Source organism: Alosa pseudoharengus, unplaced genomic scaffold (genome assembly GCF_046254945.1).
Source record: "Alosa pseudoharengus isolate Yale_2024_CS ecotype anadromous, Long Island Sound unplaced genomic scaffold, YU_APseudo_1.1 YU_APseudo_1.1_scf_4, whole genome shotgun sequence".
Lineage (NCBI taxonomy): Eukaryota > Metazoa > Chordata > Actinopteri > Clupeiformes > Clupeidae > Alosa > Alosa pseudoharengus.
In genome coordinates this window covers 44,650,583-44,677,617 of record NW_027468774.1, presented here as the reverse complement: position 1 = coordinate 44,677,617, position 27,035 = coordinate 44,650,583, and the positions used below count along the sequence as shown (strand labels likewise).

General features: G+C 41.2%; 2 protein-coding genes and 1 long non-coding RNA gene across 11 annotated transcripts in view; 2 read left to right on the top strand and 1 right to left on the bottom strand.

Moving 5' to 3' along the window:
• LOC143102746 (alpha-1,6-mannosylglycoprotein 6-beta-N-acetylglucosaminyltransferase B-like) overlaps positions 1 to 7,655 on the bottom strand; it is a 128,627-nt gene extending 120,972 nt beyond the window's left edge. For both annotated transcript variants that reach the window (XM_076266560.1, XM_076266561.1), the window contains exons 1-2: positions 7,588 to 7,655; positions 4,626 to 4,738 (exon numbers count right to left, since the gene is read on the bottom strand). In XM_076266560.1, coding sequence (XP_076122675.1) covers positions 4,626 to 4,738; positions 7,588 to 7,655 — 181 coding nt within the window. The remainder of the gene's footprint in view (positions 1 to 4,625; positions 4,739 to 7,587) is intronic.
• Positions 582 to 3,858, top strand: LOC143101635 (uncharacterized). 4 transcript variants are annotated; one of them, XR_012982501.1, is made up of 4 exons: positions 582 to 716; positions 2,036 to 2,155; positions 2,493 to 2,588; positions 3,533 to 3,858. It is a non-coding gene; the product is annotated as an uncharacterized LOC143101635 (long non-coding RNA). The 4 variants fall into 4 exon arrangements; XR_012982498.1 differs by having other exon boundaries at positions 2,493 to 2,592; XR_012982499.1 differs by lacking the exon at positions 582 to 716 and adding an exon at positions 1,314 to 1,571 and having other exon boundaries at positions 2,493 to 2,592.
• A 9,573-nt stretch (positions 7,656 to 17,228) lies between the features above and the next one.
• LOC143102745 (uncharacterized) lies at positions 17,229 to 26,830 on the top strand. 5 transcript variants are annotated; one of them, XM_076266557.1, is made up of 5 exons: positions 17,229 to 17,375; positions 19,152 to 19,256; positions 22,541 to 22,612; positions 23,437 to 23,763; positions 24,707 to 26,830. In XM_076266557.1, the coding sequence occupies exons 3-5, from the start codon at positions 22,546 to 22,548 to the stop codon at positions 25,072 to 25,074; spliced, it is 762 nt and encodes a 253-aa protein (XP_076122672.1). In that variant the 5' UTR covers positions 17,229 to 17,375; positions 19,152 to 19,256; positions 22,541 to 22,545; the 3' UTR covers positions 25,075 to 26,830. The 5 variants fall into 5 exon arrangements, with proteins under 5 accessions (XP_076122672.1, XP_076122674.1, XP_076122671.1 ...); XM_076266559.1 differs by lacking the exons at positions 17,229 to 17,375; positions 19,152 to 19,256 and adding exons at positions 21,948 to 22,119; positions 22,306 to 22,320; XM_076266556.1 differs by lacking the exons at positions 17,229 to 17,375; positions 19,152 to 19,256 and adding exons at positions 21,948 to 22,119; positions 22,239 to 22,320.
• The last annotated feature ends 205 nt before the right edge of the window (positions 26,831 to 27,035 follow it).

Sequence of the window (27,035 nt, the reverse complement as noted above, 5' to 3'; positions counted from 1 at the left end):
AATCTGAATTTAACTTTATAGTATCTCTCCCCAAATTGCTGAAAGTAGGCTAAAAAAACTTAAATAATATAAAGTCTCAGCATGGCTGTTACCATGGTGACGGGGAAGTAAACAGGCAATCAGACTGTTTCCAAAAATGCGAATGATTACTTGCATTACAGTAATTTCCTGTGTATTAGCCCCATTGTGTATATGCTGCAAGGCAGTGTTTTATGCGCGTGTATTAACCTCATAGCTGAAGAATTTTTGTAAAATCAATGTATAAGCCGCGGCCAATAGTTGGTAAATTACAGTACAGGGCAGCATTTCCTGTTCGGCGGGGGAAGGGCTGGAATGTGTATACACTGTAAAACCGAACAGTACAAGTAAAACAATGTTTTTGATTTGTAAACACTCAAAAATGAAAAAAAGTTAATAGTACTCTAATCGTCTGTGTTACTTGAACAAATTTGAACTTTTAAGTTGACAGCACTCATCCGCTTTAAGTCATTTGAAAAAATAGAAAGCGTGGGAAACTTCCCCACGCAAATTGTAGCAAATTTGTAGGCGGATCTTCTGCCATACATGGACCTTGTGTACAGCACCAACTAGCCAACGCCGAGTGACAAGCGACGCCGGCAACGGTCGACCACCAGATGACAAGAGACGAGAACAAGAGCGGTGAAAATAGACACGAGAGAGGAGACGACGAGAAGAGAGAAAACCCGCAATTAAACGTAAGTGGAAAAGTGAGGTGCTGACCCTAAAGCACGTCCTTTATCATATTGTTTAAAAACCCGAATGTTTGAAAATATTGTCTTAGGCTACATGACGTAACTTTATCCAGTTAGAACTAGCTAGCACTAGCAGCTAAGAATTTGGCTGCTGTATGCCAGCACTTGCTGGATCAGCCAGCGATCTAACTCAATTTGCCAATGTGAGTACTAAAAATATGAACTTAATATGAATATGAAATTAAACCCCGTTAGCACTATTTAACACAATAGCTTGGAAGTGCAAGCTTTGTGGTGCACTGCTTGATAACAGGGCACAGGTCCTGCAACATTATAGTTTACAGCATGTTAGCAATGTTTCCTCCATTAACGTTAGTCCACTGTCATGTTACTGACTGTCTGCACATTTAAAGGGAAATTCCGGTTTTTAGCACTTTAAGGCCCTTTTCTGGTTTGTTTTGGATGAACCAGAGTGGTGGACACGACATTTTGACGATTGGTCCTGTCTCGACTTTTCTGACTCGTTTTGAATCGCCTTTTCACTTCTCAGGGTGGCTGGCAATGGACATACTGTAGTAGGCTATACTCAAACATGTCCTAAAACAACCCTTAACGTTCGTTTTCAAAACTGTGCAACTCACCGAGTGGTTAGTGGAGTTCGTTGACTATTAAAAGCAAATATATCGGCGCAATGTATGATTCGTATTTGAACCTGAAGCATAGACAGTGGCGCAGCATGCAATGAGTCTTCCAACAGAAATCAATGGGATTTTACAAAATGCCAAATAAAAGACGACAGAAACTGTATTTCGCTAAGCTACTTGTTTTGGAACATCAACGAACACCACTAACCACTCGGTGAGTTGCACAGTTTTGAAAACGAACGTTAAGGGTTGTTTTAGGACATGTTTGAGTAGCCTACTACAGTATGCCCATTGCCAGCCACCCTGAGAAGTGAAAAGGCGATTCAAAACGAGTCAGAAAAGTCGAGACAGGACCAATCGTCAAAATTTCGGGGTCCACCACTCTAGTTCATCCAAAACAAACCAGAAAAGGGCCTTAAAGTGCTAAAAACCGGAATTTTCCTTTAAGTCAGTAGCCTAAATTCATTTGACACGGTCACACACAGTTCATGCTCAGTCAGAATGTGTATTATTCGCATGTCAGCTGTGTAGGTGAAAACAACCATTTAATGTGCAAACTGTTCTCGGCCATTTAAGGATGCATTTAAAGTGGCATTTAAAGCGACATCATGAGATGGTGGATTGTCCTAATAGAGATTGTCAGTATGTTCAAATGTGTATTCGTCCTTCAATTCACAGATTCAGAAGTTGATGCAAACAACATTGGCATTGAGAAGGAAGGAGATCATATCAGACGTCCTTCCCCGCAGACATAGCCTATTGGTTCGGTGGTGGCCTGCAATCATGTTGGAATCCCAGGTAAGCATTTCTTTTGTACAAATACTTGGAATAGATTCATTTCATGTGTGGTTCTGACCAAATGTGTTTTAAATCTTTACACTTACCCCCCTATTTTGAGTTTTTGCTCGAAATTGCACACCGCCTACTAACAATGGCCCTGTTTCCACATACTTTGACTTATATTCAAGTGCTTGACCCCCTTTGAAAGCAGAGGTCTTGTAGATTACAACTCCTCCATGGACTTAAGATAAAAAGAATGCTTTGGTTTTAGAAGCTGTACTATCAAAGAAAAGTAATCCTACTGAATTGCATTTTGTAGTTATTAACTGGCTTGACTCCATGTTTTCTCATGCAGGGATCCTCAGATGTAAATATCCGACGTGCTGTAGCGCTCCGTGGCCTTCCTTTCTACCTCCATGAGGATGATGCCACTTTTCTAAAGACATGGGATGTAAGTAAGTATGTTTTCTATTGACATGACAGTTAAAGCGTAACTGTGGCATTAAGCGACCCATGGCCTGTTGTTTCGAGGTCAACGCATGCTATTAGAATGAAAAACAATGAGAAAATTGAGTACAACATAAAGCAAATACTGGTCCAGCAGCTTAAATGGGTGGTTCAGGATTTTGGACATAGGACCTAATTTCCAAGTTAGCAAGTGTGATATTTCTCAGTGGAGACCGTTTTTAACACGTTTCATCCAGTCCTCGTCTATTCAGGCGTTATATTTATTTGCCTCGGTGTACTATGGAGTGGGTAAGACTGTTTTTAGTGGCAGGCTTACACATACTGTTGACTCGCGCCAGCCTAGCACCTGCGAACTCTGCAACTAGAAGGACTGGATGAAACGTGTTGAAAACGGTCTCCAACTTGTGTTTTTATCTTGGATCTTGGCACAAGGGATTATAACACCTAATCCTGTGTATTAATGTAATATCACACTTGGTAACTTGGAAATGAGGTCCTATGTCCAAAATCCTGAACCACCCCTTTAAACTAACCTAACAAGGCATTTGAACTGAACTGAAACTAAAGCCAAATTCCCTGGTAGGTTATCAATAGCTGCTGGGCCACGTCTACTCAGTCTATGTTGCACCAATTTTTTTAATTCTTTTAATTTTATTCTTACGAACAGCCATGACCTCGAACAACAGGGCTATGTGTCGATTAACGCTGGAGTTACATTTCAAGCTTTTGTTTTTCTGTTTGTTTTCCAAGAAACTCCAGGGAAGTTACTATTATTAGTATTATTTCAAGTAATTATTTCAATAATGCAACTGCCCTGGAAAAGTTTGAAGATAAAATGTTAAACTTAATATGACATGGTATCACTTGACATGTAATGCCAATTAGATATTCAATTAACACACAATTGTTCTTTGTTCATTTCTTCAGGTCTCTCAATCGGAGTTCCCAGATATTGAGGACCTTACTGTTGAACTCATTCTGATCAGCACGAACAGTGCAAATACATCCCTCTGCCCAAAGAAGACTCCTGTTGTTTTGGATTGAAATGATTGTTGAATTTCCTAGCATTGGTCAGGCATTTGTCATAAAGTATCTATCTATCTATCTATCTATCGATCTATCTATCTAGTCTTTATGCCCTTGATCTAAACTGTGTTTATTTGAATTTAGCCTCCACTACAGCCCTGTTCTGAACTCCAACCTGTATTTGTTTCCATGGTTTACATGAAAATAAAAGATTAAGAAGAATTTCACTGGCCTTTGTCAACCTTTTTAATAATTTTCTTTCAAGTCCTTAGTTGAAACTAATCAAAATGGACAAGTTTGTTCAACTTTCTGGAAATTAAAACTTTTAAGTTTTAAATTTAATTTAAAGAATTGGTTGAAGCAAAATGAAATATTTCAGGCTGACATCAATAAATCCAATTAAGCTATCTAAGCTTAATTTGATTAATTACCGTGAACTCATGTAGTTGATGTTTCTTTAACTTAAAAAAACATTGTTGAACACACTCAAAATTTGCTAGTGAAGACTAATTAAAAAAGATAAGTTTCTTTGACTTAGCAAAACTGAGTTACTATTACTTAAATTTTTTTGTGTAATCGGTTTCACCAATTTTTTTGAGTTCAATTAACTTGTCGGGTTTTACAGTGTAGACAACTGCCATCTTGGCGCTACGAACTGTCCCCATACATTCCTTTTGACAGATTCTTTGCCGTGTCTCCTTGTTAATAAAGTCTTGGCTTTAGATCCTACAAAGGGGTGCTTGTGTGGGTTTTGCTTTAGTCAGCTGTGCTCAGAAGAAGTGGAGATCCTCCCAAAACATTATTTGATGTATAACAATAAGATCAGAGAGTGAACACACACACACACACACACACACACACACACACACGTTAGGTGTGCTTGCTTCACACTGGTAGATTGGCAAGTCCGACTCTGGGGAGGTGCGGTTTGGACACAAATTGAGGGCACACTGGGCTGGCCACCCAGGGTGATGTGTGTAATGTGTGGCTGTACCTTCCGCTCGGAGGGTGAAGGGAGAGTCCCCCAGACGCTTGGCCGAGAACTGGCCCCCTAGAGACGTCATTAGGAAACACAAGCTGAAAAAGCCAATGCCTGCTACGAAGATTCTAGGAGACAGAGGGATAGAGAGAGAGAGAGAGAGAGAGAGAGAGAAAGAAAAGAAAGATAATTTATTTATGGGAGGTCAATTCCACAGACACTCAAACCTGCAGAGAATAAATAGCAGCGCTCCGAAGCCATGTCTGTGGAAAGAAATGTGTGTTCTAAGGAATCAATGTGGACTATTGAAAGAAACATTCAGCCTTTTGGTTGCTGCTCTTGGTCAGCTGAATATTTTGAGATGTTTATCTCGAACTCAAGGTTTAAGTGGAAAAAAACGGAATATTTTAGGCAACAAACAAGAACACATCACATCACTCAGATGACGAACCTCCAAAGTTTATTAGAAAATCTGTCCTTCAGCATACTTTCATAATCAAAGAAGGAGCACATCATTTCTCACTCAAGTAGGCTATTACGGAGCATATTTACCAAGTACTTGGTGAGGTGGTTCACTGGGGGAACATCAAGCACTGTTCTCAGTCAGGTACCTCAAATACTCAGCTAAGAGTGACACAGTGGAAGTCTCTTTTGTAACGGTTGAGGGCATATTGATTACAGCGTTCTATGCATTGTGTGCAGATAAATTTCAGCAAAAAAAGCAAGCCCGGCGCTTAGCCCACACTTAGCCGTAAAAGCAGCTTCCTCTCTCGGTGGCAAACAATGTCTTTTCTGTCTTAGCCCTGTCCAGAATCGGACAGATTCTCTGACCATAATGGATGTTCTGATGGACATGGTGCATTTGGGAGACGTTCTCATCTATGTATATATAAGTATATAAGTATATATACTCTTTTGATCCCATGAGGGAAATTTGGTCTCTGCATTTATCCCAATCCGTGAATTAGTAAAACACACTCAGCACAGAGTGAACAGAAGCACACACTAATCCCGGCGCAGTGAGCTGCCTGCAACAACAGCGGCGCTCGGGGAGGAGTGAGGGGTTAGGTGCCTTGCTCAAGGGCACTTCAGCCGTTCCTACTGGTCAGGGATCGAACCGGCAACCCTCCGGTTCCAAGTCCGAAGCCCTAACCAGTAGGCCACGGCTGCCCACTATAGGCCACGGCTGCCCATTTGTAACGCGGATGGGGGGGGCATACTTCCATACGGAGTGGCGCGCCTCTCTCCCGCCACACTGCTCCTCCCTGCCTCTGAAATGGTCTCTGCCCTCTATGCCTCTCAAAGAGATTCGCTAGTCTGATGATCCACATTACTTTTGTTGTATTAAAAGCTCCCTGTCTCTTTCAGTGTGTGTGTGGGGGTGGGGGGTGGGGGGGGGCGCTTGTTTGGATCAACAAACCCGCCATCCCACGCCATCTGTTCAGATAAGAATATAAGTATAACTGTATAAAAGGGAATCACTGTCACAACATTTTAGTGTTAGCACTTACAGAACAGCAACACAGATTGATTCCATTAAGCCTGTGGAAATATGAAGGTGATGTAAATAGGGCAGGAAGCTGCAAAATGCCACAGTGATGTTGCCATGGGGGCACCCCTGGCCCTGACTGATTTCCTTCTGCCAAAGCGGAACAGTAATTCCATCTACACCAAAATGGAAAATAATGCAACTGACTCGAGCTGGAATCGAATGGGAATATCTTTCAACATAACACTGGGAACGATTTGCGTGTGTTGTGGGCAAACTTTGTTCACAGAGATTGAAAACAACCTACTGGCGATGAATTCAAAGCAGCAAAAGGCTGGAAATATAATGCAGTAATGAGTTCACAGAGTGATAACAGAATTTACGAAATACTTCTCACTCCTCATTTTTATAGGTATGGAGAGTGAAAAGCTACAACACATTATATTTAACTTATTAATAATAATATTAAAAAAGTGTCCATAAAGATTATATGCGCCCAGCTTAAACAAGTGCTAGTTCTATACCACAGACTTCACAAAAACTGAACTCAGACAGTAAAATCGAAAGTGTAAGTTTTAAAGTGTTAAATAAAATAAAATAAAATAAAACTTCTTTAAGAGTTTATTTAGCCAACTAGTACTAATACTAGAAGTACTATATTACTTGAAGAGAATAACAAGTTATAGGCTACATAGGCTTCTGTCAGAGTATATTTAATACTTAATCAAATGGGACCATATCAACCGTAGGCCTATTGTTAAAATTAACTGAACACTGTTGATTTTACTGTGTGCATTGAAAGGAATCTTTGCCTTGCCTCCTCTACTCCTCTACTGATATGACAGAATTGTTGTCATGTCAGTATTTGCATTATATTGTATATACTGTAGCCTAAAGCACACATGGTGTATGCCTTAAATACCCATAACCCACTACGGTAATGTACAGACTTTGACTCGCGTAGGCTGTGGTTCACAACCCTCCTCCTCTAATAAACCTGATAGAATCCCGGAATGAATTCCATCAAGTGAAATCACTTGAAGTCAGAGCTTTCCATTAAGAATCGACCCGTCTTCAGTCTCCATGCGGCCTACAAGGTTAACTTACATTTGCACGATACAGACAGACTGTGTGAAATAAATAAATGCTATGTTCATATAATTGCTGTTTGCTTCTGTAATAAGCGCTGTGTCCAACACCAAACTGTAACTGTACAGACTCGTTACTAAATCCTTACCCCATGGTAACCTATATTTAGTGGTAACCTGTCACATCCCCCTCCACTAGTTAACACATAAAATAGGACTCTAAGTGCATTTGAACAGAGTTGAAATAATCATCAAATAACAGGTGCTTGGCAGAAGTTTGGCTGGCGATAAGCACATTTGAACGCGTATATGGAAAATTGATTAACATGTAAATTGAGCCCATGTTCAGTGGTTTAAATAACCTGCTAACACATGTGCTTATCGCAAGTAGTGATCTTACCTGAACGGTTTGAATGTCAGCAGGCATCTTCTTGACATAAGTGTGCAGTCCGAACCTGAGGATATCATCTTCCCAAAGTATCACACCACAAAGTGAAAACACGCCATGACGAATGAAACATATTCTTCAAAAGACGAACACGTGCATATAGGCTATCGCATGTATCTTGATGTACTTCCAATGGATAGCCCACAATGTAGTCGCAGGGAATAGCCTTGATCCGTTGTACAAGTTCCAGGGCTGAAGAACGTGAACAAAACGCCCTCCGGGAGTTTCAAACAGCATCCACTCAGCGGCACTCGCTTATCATTGGGAAAATAGAACATGGGAAATACAAAGTTCTGTCCTTGGTATCTCAAAAAAGAAATACTGTGCGAGTGATTGTGAAGGCAGTCATTTCAGGTTTTCAGTAGCCTAACCTATAGGCAGTGGAGTGCTGGTCACTGCACTTCGTAGAATGTTGCTGCTTCGTCGAGAGCGCCGCATCAATGAATGGTGGACGGCGCTGCCTGCACTTCTTACAGTGACTGTAGATCGCTGACGGCATTGCGTATTTACTGCTACTGCCACTATTGTCCTCTTGCCTAGGGAAATATTTCGGAATATAAAGACGCCGCTGACTAAGCCAAGTTCATTCAAACTGCTTATCGTACTTCGAGCTTTAATTGTTGGGGAAACTGCATTGGATCGATTTAGCATACAGGAAATTCCATGTATTACGTTGCATGTATATAGTTATGGAATTGTTTTATAGGCCTAATATAATGTTTAAGTGTTTAGTAAAACGTTTATGAAGTTATATTTCCTTATTCTTCCTTTGACGTAGACTATATATTATTGGAACAAATAGCGCACAATCCAGGACCATGGAGAGAGAAAACTCATTGGAAGGAGTTCAATAGCGCCATCTGTTGAATGCTCTCTGCTATTTATTTTTGTGAGTGGCAAACGCCTTATGTGTCTGTCTGAAAGAATTGCTGTCACACAGACGATATTTGCCACGTATCGACCCAAGCTGTCAACAAATACATTCTTTCATGTTTTGGAGGCTGCTAGCATAAATTAAATCATTACACAGTGTATCACAATTTATCAATGTGGGGGATGGAGAGGAGAAGGCTGAGAGAGGGGATGAAAACACACAAACTAGAAGAAAATACACAGAATATAGGCCTGGTGATTATTTCATGTTCATCATTGACCCTGACCCTTGACCCTGACCCTAATGCCTTCAAGGCAGCACTGCCTTGAAGTCGATCTTGGGGGCCCAAAAGACCAAATATCTATTCTATGTTGCCCCCTAAGGTTCACAGTGATAATTTGTTATGAGCATATTTTGCTACCTCTCAAAACTTTGCGCTACCTTGCAATATACCTTTCTGTCCTTAAGGTGCAGGAAAAGTATTGCAAGGGACCAAGGGAATGCCAAAGTACTGTGGGGTACAACACAAAATGTCCTGTGTGTGGGAACCCAAAATAATTGCTATTGAAAATATTGCGAGACAGCTAATGTCAGTCATAGCTATAGGGAACACAAAAGCAGCTCAGATACAAATCACCACACAGCACTAACACACAGAGGTTTGAGCAGGCTGTAATTTCACTCAAATGTACGGATGATTAGGTAGTAGACCTACAAACTGTAATGGGAAAACAATTCCTTAATTGCAGTAGATTTAGATATTCACACATGGCAAAAACTTTCGGCATAGATCAAATTACTGCAGCTCTTCGGTTTGTGATCCAGTAAGCAGAATATTACATAAATATCGGCCCGTCATCTTCCACTTCTCTGTGGAACCTTCCTTTTCTCTGTGTGCACTTTGTATTGCCATTCTGCTGTTAGCAGACCAATGGGTTTGGGGCTTGTCTCATCTTCATCTAATGAGGCCAGTCTTTTTGCTGGTGTTCACCCCCCAGCCATCCCCTTCTTCTCTCTGTCTCCTGCTCTCTCAGTGCTCACTCTTTATCTCTCTCAGAGACTCTCTCCCTGTCAGCTTTTCACAAAGAAACTTCACACACTCGTATCGCCTCGCACCAGTCTTTCTCCGGCTGTTTTTGTTTTCTCTAGACTTGCTTTACTGTGAGCCCACTGGTGATTTACCCACAGGGGAGAACCACATCAACCACATCCCCCCGTCCACACACACACACGTATGCACACGCATGCACACACACGCACGCGCGTGCGCACACACACACACACACACACACACACACACACACTCTCTCTCACACACACACACACACACACACACACACACACACACACACACACACACACACACTCTCTCTCTCTCTCACACACACACACATGAATGCACACACACACACGCACACACACTCCATGTTCTCTGGTCCCCACTAAACCTTTTGAGCTGGACAGAAGCAGAGCAACTCTCTCCAACAGGCATGATGATAAAACTCCTCCATATCTGAAGGCGGGGGGCTCATTATGAAACGGTTGTCAAATCAATAGCGTTCTCCTGTTCTCCAGCGCTGGGTCCGTGCGCACGCCTGATCAGAGACCAGGGAAAGTGTGGAGGAGGATGAGGTCAGCGCCCTTCACACAGATCTAGCTGACCGATCCCCAGAATGCGTTGTAACTTGAGCCAGGCGAGGGGAGAAAGCTGAAGTCGGAAGGCCCAGATATCAATTTGTCAAGATATGGACATTACAGTAACAGTGATATTCCTATATTCATATATTCCTAACATGCATGGTTTATACATCATGAGATGAGATGATGCATGTTTTTCTACACATTCTGACCTAGATTCACACACTGACTGTATGAGGGTATCTGGAAATGGAGAAAGTATTGAGTTACAAGATACATGACTCACACACAAATGTACTTAAGATGCACAGCACAATACAATATTACTGTAATCTCCCCTGTGGGAGTATAGGTGTGAGTTACACTGTATGTGTATTATGTATATATATTTTATATTTAAAGGTATAAATTACTGGTAAATCATTTCTTTGAAATTGACCAGATTTGTAGCAGTGCAGTTGCCTCAGGTGTAATCACTGGAAAAAGTATCTCCCTTTCTGTGTGTGTGGGTGTGTTGATGCCTTGGTGTCAGCCTCTTCCCACTGTGGTGAAGTAGAATTCATCAAGGACCCATAAGGAACATAGGATGGGTTTAGGCAATCATGAGGCAGGTCAGTTTTACCCTACTGATGACTTGCAGTTGTAGTCATGCTCAGTGCAAGAGCAATCCCATTCTGAAATCTTCCCTTTAAAGGCTAAAGGTATCTCTCTCTCTCTCTCTCTCTCTCTCTCTCTCTCTCTCTCTCTCTCTCTCTCTCTCTCTCTCTTTCTCTTATCACTGCTAACTACAATATTTTGTGGAGAGTTCAAAGATCAAGACACACTGCGGAACAGGGTCAAATGAGTGAGAGGTCACCAAAGGATTGCAGTGGAATACAGTCATGGCAATAAGCCAAGTGGCCTCTGGCTCTCGGCTCCTTCTGCCCTCCTCTGGGAATGGGGCAGCACTGACGTCACCAAGGCTCTCAGCTGAGACCGGCACAGTAGCCCGGCTTTCATCACCTCTGACTGACTGCCACCAATCTATTTGATGCTTATATTGATTCCTAGTCATCGACCTGGGACCCAAGTGTGGCTTTTGAAGAAATGTTTTTTTTTTTTTTTTTTTTTGGTCGACACCCCTCTATTCCCCAATTTCCCAGTTCTCTAGTTTAGTGGCTGGGGTGTCTGTGTGTCTCAGCATTAATGTGGTCTACCCAGGAGCCTCTCTGTTTTAACACACACACACACACACACACACACACACACACACACACACACACACACACACACTCGTTGTTATCTGGTTATCTATATTTTTTTTCTGAGAAAGCTCTACCAAAAGCTCTACCGGAAACTACTATTGTGCTGGCGGAGTATATGGAGGAAGAGGTTGCTCTCCAGAAAAATGACAACTTTTACAGGCACTCCTCTCCTCCCTCTATCCCCTGTGGCTTCACGCCGACATCTCTAAAGGGGAGGCCCGCGAGGCATCCTGGGAGATTCTCTTGGATGAATGCAGATCAGAGTGGAGTGAGGGGTATCCAGGCGCCAGCTGAGCAAGTGAGCGAGCGAGTATGGGAGTGAGGGAGTTCCTCCTCCTCTGCTTCTTAGAAACTGTCAGTCAAGTCTCCTGACACTAGCCGGTGTGTGAGAAGGGAGCTGCACTGTGATAACGTTAGAGGGGAGAGGAGGACATGGGTTCACTCTGAGCTCTGGCCTCTGCTCTTTGACATGGTGCTAAAGCATGACATCAATTAATCTATAGGCTGTTGTGGAGCAGAACTGTTTGAGACCCTACTGACTTACATCTGCTGCTAGTTAGAGTGATCTATAGGCTGTGCTGTGCTATGCTGTTGTGGAGCAGAACTGTTTTGAGGAGCTACTGAATTAGATCTGCAAGTTAGAGTGTTGCTCTTTCTTCTTGACATTTGTTAGTCATTTAATTTACATTTCACGGTGCTATGAATAGTGCACTGTGTGCTGATGTTGTCATGTTTTCTTCATATGCTGGGTTTGTCTGTGCTCAGGGTTTTCTCTTATTTTTACCTCTCTTGAGAGGGCTTCACGTGCTATATAAATAAAACAATAATTCTGACATTGACATTACCTTTAATGAAAATATAGTATAATTTATAAGATCAGTCTCAAGTGTTCGATATAGAATACCTACTTAAAATTACCAGCTTAGAATCTATTACAATCAATTAAAAAAAAGTGCAAATGCACGAGTACATTAAGCAAAACAAGTAAACATGGGTTTGAGGTGATTGCTTTGAAAACTACTACTACTCTCAAAACAAGATGGAGAAACTGCAAGTCTCCTTTTCAGGGAAATAACTGTGTGCAGCTTTTGTCTTTCTTTTTGATTCTTTTCAGAAAGTTGTACTGTTGTCTTCAGTTACTTGTACTTCAGTTTTTGTTTTGTGCATCAGAATTTGAAAACTACCCTCACATACACATTCTTTCACTCATATCTGTGGCTACACTCACACAAAGCATAAAGCAGCCCTCGCTGTTGAATCGATTCCTCTCAACCAAAAAAACACAAAAGAAAAACAAAAACACACTTCCATTTATCTCTCAGGGTGCTTTTGTTTATACAGGGGAGGGGTGAGTCAGAAGACCTGGGACCCAGGACATCTTCCAGAAGACAGGTCCTCTTCATCTCTCCCCCACAGAGAAGCTGTGGAGGCCTCGATAAGCACGGGGCATAAGTCAGCAGTCCTGTATGAAGGAGCTGCATTGCCATGGGCAACAGAGATTACAGAATTTTACTTCCCTTTCAAGCCAGTTGGATGACCTTAAAGCTGAACTTGAACTTGCTTTTTTATCTCAGTAAATGTAGAAAGTGGTGGAAAGTGTTTTTTCCCCTGATTATTGATCATAACAGTGTTAGTACAGCGGCTAAGGCCAGATTTTTACCTGAATCGTTCAGTTTTTGCAGAAAGCAAGAAACTTGGTACAGTTATAGTACTACCCCTAGTGATAAAAAATTGAAATGGACCCCAACACATAGCGCCCCCTAGTGGCCCCTATCTTGACTTCAGATTTGGCCACCAAAATATGCCCTTTTTTTCTACATTTATAATGCTATGCTGCTTTTAGCACATAGTATGACATCTATAGCCATCTTTCAGCATTATGAAATATATAATGAGACAATCATGCATAAATAATGGCAGACATGTTGGATTTTAAAGAAGTAGTCATACATTCTGACAAACATTCTGAGTCAAAAACTGGGGTGCGTTTAGGCTATGTGTGAAGTTTTGACTGTGTGACTAAACCCTGCACTTGCCTGGACTCAATCCTTCTAATTTGCCCCCTAGAGGCTGGCATGCTAGCAAGGAGGCTAAAACCCATGGATGCTAGCATCTTTTTAAGAAACATGCTTCCTTTTGGGAAATTAGCTATTTTGTCTTCTATCCTAGAGTTAGATAAATTAGTACATACACCCAGTCATAGTTAGATAAATTAGTATATAACCCAGTCCAACACATCCTACTGTTAGCCTAATTCAATTGAGGTGGGTGGGGGCAATTAGCATATGCTAATTTAAGGATTATAGTGATTGTTTGAAAAGGTCCATTTTGTTTTATTGTAGTTTAACATTTTGCATCCCATAAAATGATTATGCCTGTCAATGAAGCTAATTTAAATATGTAACACCTTATGAGTTTAGCTCCCTCCTGACACATTAGGGCTCATGCTAGTCAGTGAACCAGCACTTTTAGGACACTGGCTAGTGCGTTCAGCGCCCAGTCCTTGGGTGTGCTTTGTGGTGGAAACACCAAAAGCTCAATACAGGTAAAGTTGAGGTTGTTCTGATATAGTTAAGTCCAAGACTTGCTTGAAGACCACTTTCTCCAAAAACTATGACAAGAAAGGAAGAAGGGAGATAGGTCTGTAAAAACAGGAATGGTGGCAAATGATACTTTTTCCATCTTTATCCTCCGTGACTGATTTTTCAGTAGTTTCACATTTGGCTAGGGTCAGTGTCACAACTGGTAGCATAAGCCAGTACCTGGAACCTACAAACGTTGCACAGGTAGTCCAACTCCTCCAGAATGGCACACCAAAACGTTCCATTGCTAGAAGGATTGCTGTGTCTCCCAGCGCAGTCTCAAGAGCATGTTGGAGATTCCAGGAGACAGTTGCTCTAGAAGAGCTGGGCAGGATGGTAGAGGGTCCTTAACCCAGCAGCAGGACCAGTATCTGCTCCTTTGTGCAACAACAAACAGTGGGAGCCCTTCCAGAGCCCTACAAAATGACCTCCTCCTGGCCGCTGGTGTGAATGTCTCTGACCACACTGTCAGACTTCATGAAGGTGGCCTGAGGGCCCGATGGCCTCTGGAAGGACCTATGCTCACTGCCCAGCACCGTGCAGCTCAATTGGTATTTGCCATAGAATACAAAATTGGCAGTTTCGCCATTGACGCCCTGTGCTTTTCACAAATGAGACCAGGTTCACCCTGAGCACATGTGAGGTCTAAAGATGTCTTGGAGAATGTAATGCTGCCTGCAACATCATTCAGCATGACTGGTTTGGTGGTTGGCCAGTGATGGTCTGAGGAGGGATATCCTTGGAAAGACGCATACACCTCTACGGGCAAGACAACTGCACCCTCACTGCTCTTAGGCATCAGGATGAAAACTTCTGGGTTCCTCCTGGTGCACAAAAATGGCTGGACACATGTAGCGAGAATGTGGAGGCAGTTCCTGGAGGATGAAGGCATTGATACCATTGACTGTCCCCCCACACTCCCCTGACTTAAATCCGATTGAACACCTCTGGGACATTATATTTTGGTCCATCCAACACCTCCAGGTTGCAACACTGACTGTCAAGGAGCTCAGTGATGGCCATGTCCACATCTGGGATCAGATACCCCAGGACACCATCTGCTGTTTCATTAAGAGCATGCCCCGATGCCATCAAGCATGTCGGGGCCATACGAACTACTGAGTACCATCATGAGTTGCTGCGCTGAAATTCAAGCAAAATGAACTAGCTTGCCACTTAGATTTTCGGGGGGTCTTTTAATTCAGTCCTCTGTGGATTGATCATTTTCATTCCCAAATAACGAAGTGCCATCCTTTTGTTCCTAACATATTACCCAGTCCATATCAGTTTGAATCCTACCTCACAGGATGCTCGTTTAACGTATCATGGCTTGGAGACCTGTCCGCACCTCACCATCCCACCACAGGGGTCTCCCAGGGCTCACTACTGGGCCCCCTTCTCTTTGCTATCCACACCACTTCTTTGGGACAGCTTATTTATTCGCACAGCTTCTCATACCACTGTTATGCAGATGACACATAGCTTTATCTGTTCCACCTGATGACCCCTTGGTCTCGGCACGGACCTCGGATTGCCTCTCAGACATATCTTCATGGATGAAGGCACACCACCTCCAGCTAAACCTCTCAAAAAACAAACAGCTGGTCCTCCCAGCTAAACCTACTGCTCCCACCTACTCGAATGCCCTCATACAGGCATATATGCTACCCCCCGACCATTGCGCTCTTTAGACAAACATCGTCTAGCTCTGCCACCGGTACGCTCAGGTCAATCCAAACTTTGTTCATCTGTTATTCCTCGTTGGTAGAACGCACTACCAGTTCCTACTAGAGCAGGTACATCTCTCTCCATCTTCAAAAAACTCCTGAAGACCCAGCTCTTCAGAGAATATCTTTTCTCGTAGCACTACTTACAACTAGCTAATTCTAGCACTTACCACCTGACTTGACTGTATAAAAACAGCACTCACTGATGCACTTTTCCCTATTGTACTCTACCTTTTTGAATTGTTTGAAATTGTTCTAGAATTGTTGAGAGAATTGTTTTAAAAGTGTTAAACTGTTTACCAGGTTGTAAGTCGCTTTGGCTAAAAATGCGCCAGCCAAATGTAATGTAATGTAGATATCCAGCATGATGTTTTTCCCCCATTGAGATTTGATTTTTTAAAGTGTATAATTTTTTTGAGCAGTGTATAGTAAGAGTTAAGGTTTGCTCAGAAAGAGAAGAAGGTAGAATAAGAATTTATTGATGATGTAGGTAGTTACTTCAATTAACCAAGATATAGAATAATTGTCTTATATTCTTACACATAGTGGCCATATTGGAATCTTACCAGATTATACTTGATGCCTCGTATATTATTGAGGTTGTCATGTGATAAAATGACTGTTCAAACTTTGAAATTATTTTTGAATGATATTTCTATCATGAATAACAATAGAGATGGTCTATATTTTCACATTTGGTATCCGCCATATTGGATTTCAAAATGGCCAACATCAAGTTTGTTTGGAAATCATGTCAATAGCTTCCTTGACCCTAAAAATTGAGTGTTAGAACTTAAAAGACTTTTTTATCTTGTTTCATTTTGAAGTTGTATCAAGAATTCTATTAAGAATGGTAGCCATATTTGAATTCAAGATGGCAGCCACTAGGGGGCGCTATGTGTTGGGGTCCATTTCAATTTTTGATCACTAGGGGTAGTAGTATAACTGTGCCAAGTTTCATGCTTTCTGCGAAAACTGAACGATTCCGGTGCTTAGCCGCTGTACTATGTAACACTAGGGGGGGGGGGGGCTCTCTTGTGGTAAACATAAGCAAACTGTTTCATCAGTTTCATCATTACCAGACTTATTCTTTCAGAAAGTTGAAAATATTAGGAATAGGAATACTAGGAAGATATTAATTCCTAATATTTTCAACTTTCTTAAATAATAAGTCGTAAAACCCCTTCCTGATGAAACAGTTTGCTTGTGTTTACTACAAGAGAGCTTTTTTACAGTTATTTCACTTTCCTCTCCCTCAGAACAGTAGTTGGCTGTTGATTTGGGTCATTTGGTCTCTTTAGCTTAACATAAGCCCATTTCAATAACTTTTGTAAAGGGGGGGGGGGGGGGGGGGGGTTGTTGGAATACGTCATCCAACTAATTGTGATTGTGCTGTACTACATTAATACAGTGTATGATCCCAATGGGTCACTTAATAGCGGACTGCTGAAGAGCTTCCGGCTGTTAGTATGGCTGGGGGAGCCAGGTTCTTCCCAGCTGTAGCAGCTGCAGTGATGACACTTGAAAAATCCCCTCAGAGTTCCAACTCTTTGCCTTTTGCTGTCTCTCTCTTTCTCTCTCTCATCAGGCTATGGACAATGCCAGCTAGTTCTCTGAAAAGCCAATTATTCTCTGACTGACTGGCAATAAGGAGGAGGATTGGAAACATGCTGTGGTAAGTTATACTTTTACTCTTCTACCGTCATTAACACTGTTTTGGTAACCTGAAACAAACTCCTGAGAAGAAATTCTTAATCAGACCGACTTGCCACAACAATCTAATCTCACCATTTTGTCTATGGCTACCGGCCAAGAAGAGAGCTTTTAATCAGTTTGAGTGGAGAAAGGAAGGCTAAATAGTCAGTCATCTGTGTTGACATTCATGTTGAGTGAACAAGACTAAACACGAGTTTGCCGTAGGGGGAAATGTGTATGTGTGTGTGTGTGCGAGAGAGAGAGAGAGAGAGAGAGAGAGAGAGAGAGAGAGAGAGAGAGAGAGAATCGAGAACATTGAGATGAGCTTGTCCTGTTCTCTGTTTCCAATGCCAAGAGTGGACCCATACACACATGATGTTACCATAGCAAGTAATTACTATTTTATATTTCTGGCACTGCTATAAAGAGGCCTGTCAGATATGGTTATTACTGGGCAAATCAGAAGAGGAGAGCGGGTAGACTTGTACATGATATAGATGGCGAACCCTGACAGGTTCACTAGTGGACCCCGGGCTGTGCTGGACATGGGCTGGCTGGAGAATGAGGAGCAGGAGAGCTTGCACAATGGGTGACTAGCACAGCATAGACCTGAGCAAACTTGTTTAGCCTGCAGCTATCATGTGCTTTACAAGAATTGATGTACTTCCATAAATCTGAAGTAGGGTAGGGTAAATTCGGGCTAGCTTCCAGGCTAGGTTGAAACATGCCCCATAATCTAATCCAAGTGTAATTTATTATATGTAATTTATTTATTCAGGGAAATTTGACTGAGCCCAGAGACAAAGTCCTGATGACAAACAGTCCAAAGAAAACAGAGTATATACAAAATACAAAATTGAATCCATGCAAAAATGAATCCATTGAATTCAAATGGTGTGTGACCAGGCTCAAATTCCGATAAGGAGAGCATTGAACAAATGGCTGAACTGAATAAAATCTTTAGAATTCTCCTGTTTACCCACTACAAAGACTAGTATACCTAGTGCAGTTGGATAGCAGCTTCATGGACATAATTTGTGGCAATAAGGAGCCTGTATGTTGTCTTGGAAGTCAAATAGCAGTCCTGTCTTTCATAAAGGCATGACTTTCCGCCATTTAATTAACACCTACAGTGTCTCTGCAGGAAGCTGATAAAGTGCACGCGGCAAACACAGCCTCTAGTGTACATGGGAACCACTCATTTAGACACTGTGATTGGCCTGAAGGAAATCTCTAATTGGTTACCTACTGTGTGTGAACTGCCATCGAAGCTATCAGTGGCTGACTGTTATGTTCAAGTCAAGTGAAGTTTTGTTTAATAATCACATGGCAGTTGTACTAAGAAAAGTTAAACACATGAGAATTTACAGTCTAAGCCTAAGTTTAAAACATAAATAAGTTATTTAAGCTAAAATATAAGATTGACATGAGTTATAAGGTATTTAAAAGTACTTTAATGTCCCATTTAGAATGTCAGGAATGGGATGGGAGACTTTCTACTTTCTACTTTCATGGGTGAGGTACCTTTTCATGGGAATTCTGATAAAGGATTTTTGTTTTTGTCTTTTTGACAGTAGACAAACTGGCCTACACTACTGTATTTTAATGCCGGTCATAGAGGTGGTTTTCTGAGGTGGTACTCATTGTGAAAAGTTTGAGAACCTCTGTTGTAGAATATTTAAAGATAAATGATTAATTTTAGAGACAAAAGCATTCCATGCTTAGTGGGAGTAACTCAGTACTCACTTCTTGGCAGAGCCTCCCATGTCCCAACTAGTGTGAGTGCTGGTCCATTTGCCCGGTCAAAGCAAGAGGAGACAGAAACTCCAGCACAGCTGAAGCCAACAACTTCTGAAGCCTGGTATGTAGAGAGCCTTCCTTGTGAATTCTAAACTCTTATGCATTTATTTCTTCAGACATCATGGTAAGTGTAGAAAACATATTGTCCATACACACACACCAAACCATGTGGGCAGTTCCAGCGTTATGGATGTGACAATTGGACTCATATTGGTAAACAAAATGCCTTAGAGTAGGGGCAAAATTAGTGTCAGTGAATTAATTTGCATAACTTTTAATGCAACCTCTGTCCTCTGAATACTGAGAAATCCTCAAATTTCATATAATCAATTTCATCCTAAGAATACAAGGCATTTTATCAGCGTTATGTATGTGACATGAAATGGACACACTTTTGTGAGAGATTACAGGTTTTCTACAAACACAAACACAAAAAAGTGTGTTTTTGAAACTATGCGTCATTTTCGTAATGCATTATGTAGGAAAAACTGGCGTTATGGATGTGACGGTTTCACATTATGCATAAATATAAAAAATACATAAAACACATAATTAAGTAGTGAATTTTGATATGCAACAATTGAAATAGTAATCATGAAAAACTAGCGATGAAATTATTGCCTCCTCAGTGCCCACTATCATCCACAGGAAGAATCAGGACAACAAGTAATTTAAAATATAAAAAAGAAATTATTTTTTTTATTTTACCATCATCAATTTTGGTCAGAGATTCCCGGGTTACTGAAACACCAGGGAACATGAAACTTGGTGGCCACTCCCCTAAATAACTAGCCCTACCTGAACCGTTGCACCCAAGATGACAAAATATTTATGGTATGTTAGTCTCAAGAGCCCGCATGAACCTATACCCACTCATTTGTGATTTGCACACAAAGTACATGCACGCGCACGTGCACACACGCACATGTACACACACGTACATGCGCACACACACACACACACACACACGCACGCACGCACGCACGCACGCACGCACGCACGCACAGTCGCACACATACAGACAGGCAAGCACACACACACATAAACACATACAGACAGGCAAGCACACACACACACACACACACACACACATTGGGTCCATTTATCCACTTTTGAAATATGTATAATATTACCATGTGAAAAATTTTGTTTCTGTATGGTTGCACACCATATTTATGATGCAAAAAGAGTGTCATTCTCCATCAAATTTAATCAGATCAGTTACAAACAATAAAATATAGACCTAAATAAAGATTTTAACAACAGTTCTATTTGCGTATGCACAACTTTTTTTTTCCATGGTAAGGATGACCTTTGCATGGAATTGCCCATGTACAAACTCTCTCTCTCTCACACACACACTATAGGCCTACACATCCAGGGTAGGAATTTCACGGCGGCCACGACGGCCATGGCCGTCGTAGCCCCTTGCGTTGGCCGTGAGGCCCCTTTGAAAATCAGAGGTTTACAGGCCACGGTGGCCTTGGTGCCCCCTTTTTTCAATATTCTGCTTTGCGTCCTACTAATAGCGATTTTTATTTAGCCTGTGGCCTGTCAAAATAATCTTAGCATTCACAGCGCAAATTAATTTAGTCTTTTACGCAGTGGAGAAAGTGACCGCGCAAGAAAGAAAGTGCGTCCAAATTCACCCATTCTCAGTTGAACTACTCGCGAAGTAGCCTATTCATCACACAGACATCACAAATATCACATGAAAGAGCTTTTTCTCAGCTTTTAAACGATGTTAGCCGATAATTGCTGTGTTGAACGGTTCGCGAGAAAAGTAAATAATATAATTCAACTTAATCATACATTCTAATGAAGGTTTTGCGTCCCATGATCTCCCTACCCATTCATCTCGGTGGAATACTTTACGAACCCTTCTTTTAACACATGACAAACCATATATCAGAATAAACAGGAGACCTTACCGAACACAAAGGTGTAAAGCAGTCCCCTGTACAGTTAGCCGTTCCAGAGTAATCCAGTTTTGAATTTGCAGTAAAGTCCGACATACATGGATGTCTCCAAATTTGGGCTTTCAGTTTTACAATGTGTTTAAATTATTCCACATGAATTCATAACAGGCCAAATACAAAATAAATGTTACAGATATCGCCTAGATATTGGTAAATCAGAGGACAGCTGACTAAGAGTTTGTGAAAGTAGCCTTAATGATCACAAAATGCTAAGCATGCATCTAGGCTATTTGAGTTTCTTAAAGTTGAGCTGTGCTTAAATTGTTCAATACATGATTTCATAACAGGCCAAATATAAAATAAATGTTATATATAGCCTAGATATCTGTAAATAGATGATCAGATGATTTACAGTTCTATGTAATGTGTCATGTTTCATACAGTGATGCAGGTCTACTGCAGTGAATAGGCGAAATACAACTTTGATCATTTTTATAGCCTACTACTGTATAGTTAACTTTGGCCTTGGTGCCCTGACATGTGGCTTTTGCCCCCCACCAAATATGCCCAACTGAAGGCCAAGTGGCCTTGCCCCCAGAATGGTGAAATTCCAAGCCTGTACACATCTGATACATTTGTACATTAGGCCTATGTTACTTTTCAAGCCCATGGAGATGGAGAAGGGCCACACAGAATTAGATTTGAGTTGTTTTATTGTGGTGCAACAGCAACGTAAAATGTCATAAAATGCAGACTTCAGTCAAAAGAAAGACAGTCAATGGAAGGAGGAGCAAGTGATGCCTGTGTGAACTTGCTCCTGAACAGCACCATTAACATCGGATATGAGGTGTGGCATACCTCACTGAAAACACTCTGTGTGCGCAGCTTAAGTGAGGCTAGCAGTATTACAAAGTGATTTTGAACTGTTTCATGTAATTGTTTTCTAAGATTAGTGTATGAAACACTGCTTTTAGATAGAGAAAAATACAGCTTCCCATTAAGAAGGTAAGGAAAGGAAATAATACTTTGTGTATTTCTTGGGGCCAAAGACATTTGACTCTGGGTATTCACTGATAGCCTTTTTCAAACCTACTCTGTTCTCGTTCGTGAACCAACATTTGAAGCTTGAACCAGAAAATTGTTTTTTCCCTGTGAACTGAACTGGAGTGGGTGTCATTCTACATTTCAAAGGAAAGAAGGCTAAAAGTAGGCTATGAGTTATTCCGTCCATATCAACAGTTGCCATGAGTAAACAAAACAACTAACACTACACTGCAGACGCTAACTAGGATTTTAAACAGCTAATTTCTGCCATTTTTAAGAGACAATTGAATATCAGTTTCCCATTTATGCATGTCATTAACTGTTGTTTTACGGGTTCTTTGTCAGTGGAAAAACGCTATGACTGGTCTTATCTTGATTGCAGGGAGAATGCGAAAGGGGAACATACTTGATAGTGGCATCCTGCTCTGGATCTGTCCTGGACTTGTTTCCATGAGTAAGTAGATAAACATGTCAACAAGTTGCTTTGCTGGGAACTGTAATCCACAAAATTATACATTATATATCACATTGGCATCAAAGCAGACTAAATTGTGAACTCTGTTCTCGATAAAACTTGACTTTCTAAATGAAATGTTAATGCATTTTTTAGATATTGAGACATTATGTTTTATATGTTGTGTATTTGTATTGAGTGATAGGCTACTACAATTTGTACAAACCCGACAACTTGCCAATATGCAGTAGACACAGGCCATGCACTTTAAGTAGGACTCCATTCATAATTTAACCCTGTCACATGATACCTTGATAATTTGTGCTGAGGTAAAATAATCTGTTTTCTCTTCTTCATGTCATGCCAAACAACATCCCTTATTTGCTCCCTCCTATTGGTTAACAAAAATACTTTACTGATTGACAAAATACTGTATGCAATCAGACAAACTGGAAAAAGGCTACTAACCAGCTTCAATGTTTCCAAACATTGCAAAGCAAAATCTAGATAAGTCAGAGAAAAAACACATGACATCTGAGGGTGACTTGTGTGAATCTATTCTGTTTTAGAAATATTGTAGATCATCAATATTTTGCATGACTTGACTTGCAGCTTCTTTGACTTGAGCAATGACTTGACTTACTTCACTTATCAAGGACTCGAATAGTCTTGCTTGATTTTCACCACAGTGACTTGGGACTTACTTGAGACTTGATGGTTAGGACTTGAGACTAGCTTGAGACTTGCTTGTGATTTGCACGTGTGACTTACTCCTACTTCTGATTGACAGTGGAGGCTAACTTCTGTGACTTCTGTGCTTACAGTAGGTGCGGTGTCACTCCACATAGACCAGGGCCTCCATGACCACTGCAGTGGGAGTTTATCCCTGGGCTGTTCTGCCCAAGCTTCTGGAACACCCATCCATATCTTTATGTCATGGGTGAGCCAGATGAAGGAGGTACTGTGTAACATGACTGACGGAGTGATCCACCACCAGGCCAACGGTACTCTGTGTCAGTATGACGGCGAGAAGCTCACACTAACAGTCACGCTGCTTGGCGCCAGGGCCTGGAGCCGTGAAACATACTACTGTAAACTGCGCTCCAACCTGGGCATCAGCAACGCCAACACCCCTGTGCAACCACCAGCAGGTGAACTCTCGCAAAATTAAACCATTGTTGTCATGTTTGTGGCTAAAGAAAAGGGGTTGCACAAATGGTTCTATTATATTGAAGTCAAATAGAAGAGCTGTAAACTCAAGGGTAGAGGTCAGCAGAAAAGGTATCAGTCTAGGTGTTAAGGCTTGACATATCCTTCAATCATACCCCAACAATATTGCATTTTTGGTTGATTTGACCATCAGTTAACTTTGAAACAGGCACTTTGGATAGACAATAGAAATACATCATAGGAGTGATTAGCATCAAAAAATCTAGACTGGAGTAACTCAACATTTGACACCTCCGATATGTTAAGTGTTCTAAAGACATCAAAGAGCCCGTTATTGTTACCAAATTGATAGCCAAGGAGCCAGAAGTGAAAACACATGGATAGCTATAAAAACTGTGCTTTCATTATACAACTAAACATGACAAAATAATTTTATAACCCTTGAGGCAGCTCCTTACTATGTGATCTCAATGGCGATGCAGCATTTGTTTGCACCTCCAACAGCATGGCGTACCTGGTTACCTCCCAAAAACGCCCTCAATACCCATGTGTTTGTGTAAAAGGCCTATAGGCTAATGGATAGGCCTATAGTCAAGGGGATTGACATTAGAGAGTAATGTAAAGCATGTAATGAAACTGTCCACTATAGTTAAACCTAAAGGGGTTATGGTATGTGTAGTTTTTTCCCCATTTAAAACATTTAAAAATTACTTAGAAGTAGCAAGACTGTGAAGAAAATAACCATATAACGTAATGTCAAAAAACTCCTATGTTCCATGATGCTCAGATATCGCCTAAAGTTAGCATGATAACTATCCAGAGAAGGCCATATACATAACACCATCTTGGACTTGAGTGAGTATATTACGGACACATCTTCAGTATCCTTCAAATAGTTAACAAATCTTCTGTTTAACTCGACAGTGTGTGAAGGGTCGTTTCAGCACACCGCTCTGCAGAGTCCACCTCGGGAGGAGTGCTTCTTTTACGACGTGTACCCCGAGGGCCAGGTGCACTGGTTCAGCGACGGTAAAAACCTGACAGCCTCCTCCAAGATCCTGCGAGGTGACAACGGACTATTCAACATCAGCAGCGTCCTCCCGAGGCAGGAGAACATGAGCGATCTGATCTGCAGGCTGAGCAGTCAGAAGTCAAGCTATGCAATCCCGTACAGGGAGGAACCCAAAGTGGCACCTTCCCATGAGATCAAACCCAGCAGCAGCAGCAGCGACGTAGGACTCCACTGGGCTCTGTTCCTTACTGGACTTCTATTGCTCTCACAATGGGAGTAGGCGGAGAGACAGCTAGGTAATCATACTGATGCAATGGAATACTTTCATATGTAGAAAGAGTGAGGTTTAGATTACATTTGGATTTTTATCAAAATGTTTCAAAAATAGGTCAAAGGTCAACTTAATTTGCCTGCCATAGCCAATGAAATAATCTGCAAAGTCTGCAAAGTTTGCTTAACAACATCTTAACACAATACTTAATTGTGTCTTAACAAGATACTTTAATAACATCAAGTTGCAATGGCAACTCTGGCCAGTGGGGTTGCTTGGCCCCTCCATTGCTGTTTTGCAATATTTCTGAATGTGCTGTACTGTCTGATCTGTGCATACTCAGAGGTCAAAGTTGTAAAAAGTGACCCCTGTATTGTCCATTGCATAATTCACACTCTGCATATAGTGGTGTGTATTGGTGTGCTAGCATGATTACATGAGTAGGGAGAGTGACATGTGCAACAAGAGAGTATCTGACATAGCGAATGCATACATTAAACGGTGGTTGTGGTAGGGTGGTGGTAGTGTAGTGGTTAAGGAGCTGGGCTAGCGTGCAGTAGCCTGAAAGTTGTCGGTTCAATTCCCAGCTTCCACCGTGGTGCCCTTGAGCAAGGCACTTAACCCTAAGTTGCTCCGGGGACAATGTGATCCCTTGTAATATACCTGACATATGTAAGTCACTTTGGTCAAGAAGTATCTGCTAAATGTAATGTAATGCACCTTGTGGAGATACAAACCTTTATTATCTCTAAATTCACTATCACTAAACAGATAAGTTACTAAGTTGATTTTACAAAGCTCCATGCAAGTGCAGGAATCACACGTGGCCACAAAGTTGTGTAAACAAACATTTCCATAGGGCTCCATGCAGAGAAATAGTGGCCTCTATTGGCAGGAATGGGTTCTCACAGGTAATGCACCTGTACTAGAATGTATCTATGGTACAGTACATCCAGTTTGGCATAAAGTTTGTTGTAATTTGATGATAAATGAGTCAGTCATTTTGGTAAATCATACCAGAAGTGGTGCTATCTCACCCCTAAAACAGTAATTCAACTACTCAACTAGTCAGGCCAACTCAAAAATGTGATATATGGATGGATGACAAAAATATACTGTACATAAATATGGACAGAGAAGAGGAATCCATTACAGATTATTTAATCAATCAAAAGGAAAATTATGGAGTTACTGCAGCAATTACATAATAATTGCTGTTGAGGCAGCCTCCAGCTGAAAGCACTCTGCGGTCTGACCAGTAGTTAGTGCAATGGATGTGAGGCTGCCTAGAAAATCATTCAAACCTGACTGTTGAAATAATAAACAAATGTTGAAATCACAGCTCTGAAAGCTTTGAATGGTGGTAAGAAAAGTAAAGTTGAAAATGCTCTGAAGTTATGGTATCTCTGTGGCAACACCATTAACATTCCAAATGTAAATGGTGTTTCCACACTGTGGTCTGAAATGAAGTGTTTTGAGATTCATAAAGATTGTATAGATAGGTATTGATTGTAGAAATGTTTTCTTTTAGGTTATTCGGGGTGTAGTGGTAAAATAAGAGGTGGGTAAACTATGAATTCTTTGATCACGGTAAGGTGGACTGAGCCATACGGTATCAGATGTTTTTAAAAAGGCATTCAGAACATGTTTGATGATGGTGGAGGTTATTATCCAATGTTTATAACAATGACATGACAAATGTTTAAAGTTGCAATTGGTGAATAAACTCTTTTGAGAGGTGGATAAACTCCATTTCTGAAATTTCGGAGGTGGGTAAACTGTGTTTACTTGCTTTTAGCCATCCCTGGTCTTATTCCTACATACTGTATAAAGATATAAGACAAATGGAATATTCACAACATATTTACAACATTACAAGTTTGCATATATAATTTGAGAGAACATGCAACTTGTTGTTTACCCTAGTGTTAATTTTGTCACCTATTTTTAATTTAGTATTAGTCTTAGTC

What these genes read in the sequence shown, in the direction of transcription:
- LOC143102745 (XM_076266557.1), top strand. Translation starts at nt 22,546, where the DNA reads ATGCGAAAGGGGAACATACTTGATAGTGGCATCCTGCTCTGGATCTGT. An exon ending in TCCTGGACTTGTTTCCATGA is followed by an intron (nt 22,613 to 23,436) that starts GTAAGTAGATAA and finishes CTGTGCTTACAG; the next exon opens with TAGGTGCGGTGTCACTCCAC. An exon ending in CCCTGTGCAACCACCAGCAG is followed by an intron (nt 23,764 to 24,706) that starts GTGAACTCTCGC and finishes TTAACTCGACAG; the next exon opens with TGTGTGAAGGGTCGTTTCAG.